The 1135-nt window shown below is 35.2% G+C and overlaps 1 protein-coding gene across 1 annotated transcript in view; it reads left to right on the plus strand.

Annotated features, from left to right (window-relative positions):
* Positions 1 to 1109, plus strand: part of LOC101845822 (serine/threonine-protein kinase RIO1) — a gene marked incomplete in the record, with an annotated part of 20874 nt that extends 19765 nt beyond the window's left edge. Inside the window, 1 exon segment of the mRNA XM_005112843.3 lies at positions 914 to 1109. Within this exon segment, the coding sequence (XP_005112900.2) occupies positions 914 to 1021 (108 nt within the window).
* Positions 1110 to 1135: the final 26 nt, after the last annotated feature.

Here is a 1135-nt window from a genome sequence, read left to right on the forward strand (position 1 = left end):
TGTGTGTGTGTGTGTGCCTAGAGAAAGGTACCAAAAGTGGGATTTTCACCATTTGGAGTTAAGCGTTGTACCTCATAAAGTCATAGGAAATTCAATGCTAAACACAGGGGTCTTTGAATTTTTTAGATATTGCACATTTTCCAAGGTAGGGTATAAAATATAATTTTGAGAAAATGGGCTTTTAAGTTGAACAGGGGGTGTGAGAACACATACAAACTTTTAAAAAAACCGATTTTTTAAATGTATTTGTTCACGGAAAATTCATTTCCAATTTGTCATTGAGTTGACATCGCTATAAGGAATAGAATTGAATGGGAAAACATAGCAGGGAACCATAAATGTGCTTCAAGAATAGATTGTAGCACCTTTTCAAAGCAGTTTTCATTATTTGTTTTCATCATACCCTACCCTCAAAATAATCCAAAATGAAATATTTCGATGTCAAATCAATGAAAACCTTTTGAGCACATCGTAAAACGATGGTGTATCTATCATTTTTTTATGGGAACACATTTTGTTCATAAAGTGATTTTTGTTATTATCAGCCTGTAGCTGGAAACAGTTTGGAGCGACTTGACTTTTGGTACCTTTATCTAGGCACTCACACGTATGTTTCAGGAATATTTTGTGGAAACTCAAATTTTAAATACTGAAAAATAGCAAGAAATATTCTTATATGTGAGTCTAATTATAAAAAAAAAATATTGCTTTTTCTCTTTGGTAACAACTTTTGCTTTGTGGGCTGAGACCTGCTGAAGAATTTGCCGGCGGTGTGAAGAAGCCGAAGACCGAAGCTCGGCTGATGTATGTGTTTGTGTTGATTTTTCATGAGACGTTTTGGAAGTTTGCCTGCGATTTATTTCACTTTCAGATTGCATTTACCTGATTCTTTCTCCATCCATTTGTGTTTCAGGAAAGAAAGAAGCAAGTGAAAGACTCACAGAAAGAGAAAAGACAGACAAAAATTCCCAAACACGTGAAAAAACGACAGGTGAAAGTGGGGAGTAGCAGAAAGAAATAATTTGCTGGTGGACGTGTAATTAAAGTAATTTATGACTCGGTCAATGTTCTGATGTAATCCATGCCGCTGAAATAAACGAAGAAAGAAACTTGCTTTGTTTGGGGGGGTTTTTGT

The sequence above is a fragment of the Aplysia californica genome, unplaced genomic scaffold (assembly GCF_000002075.1).
Source record: "Aplysia californica isolate F4 #8 unplaced genomic scaffold, AplCal3.0 scaffold01440, whole genome shotgun sequence".
Taxonomy (NCBI): Eukaryota; Metazoa; Mollusca; class Gastropoda; order Aplysiida; family Aplysiidae; genus Aplysia; species Aplysia californica.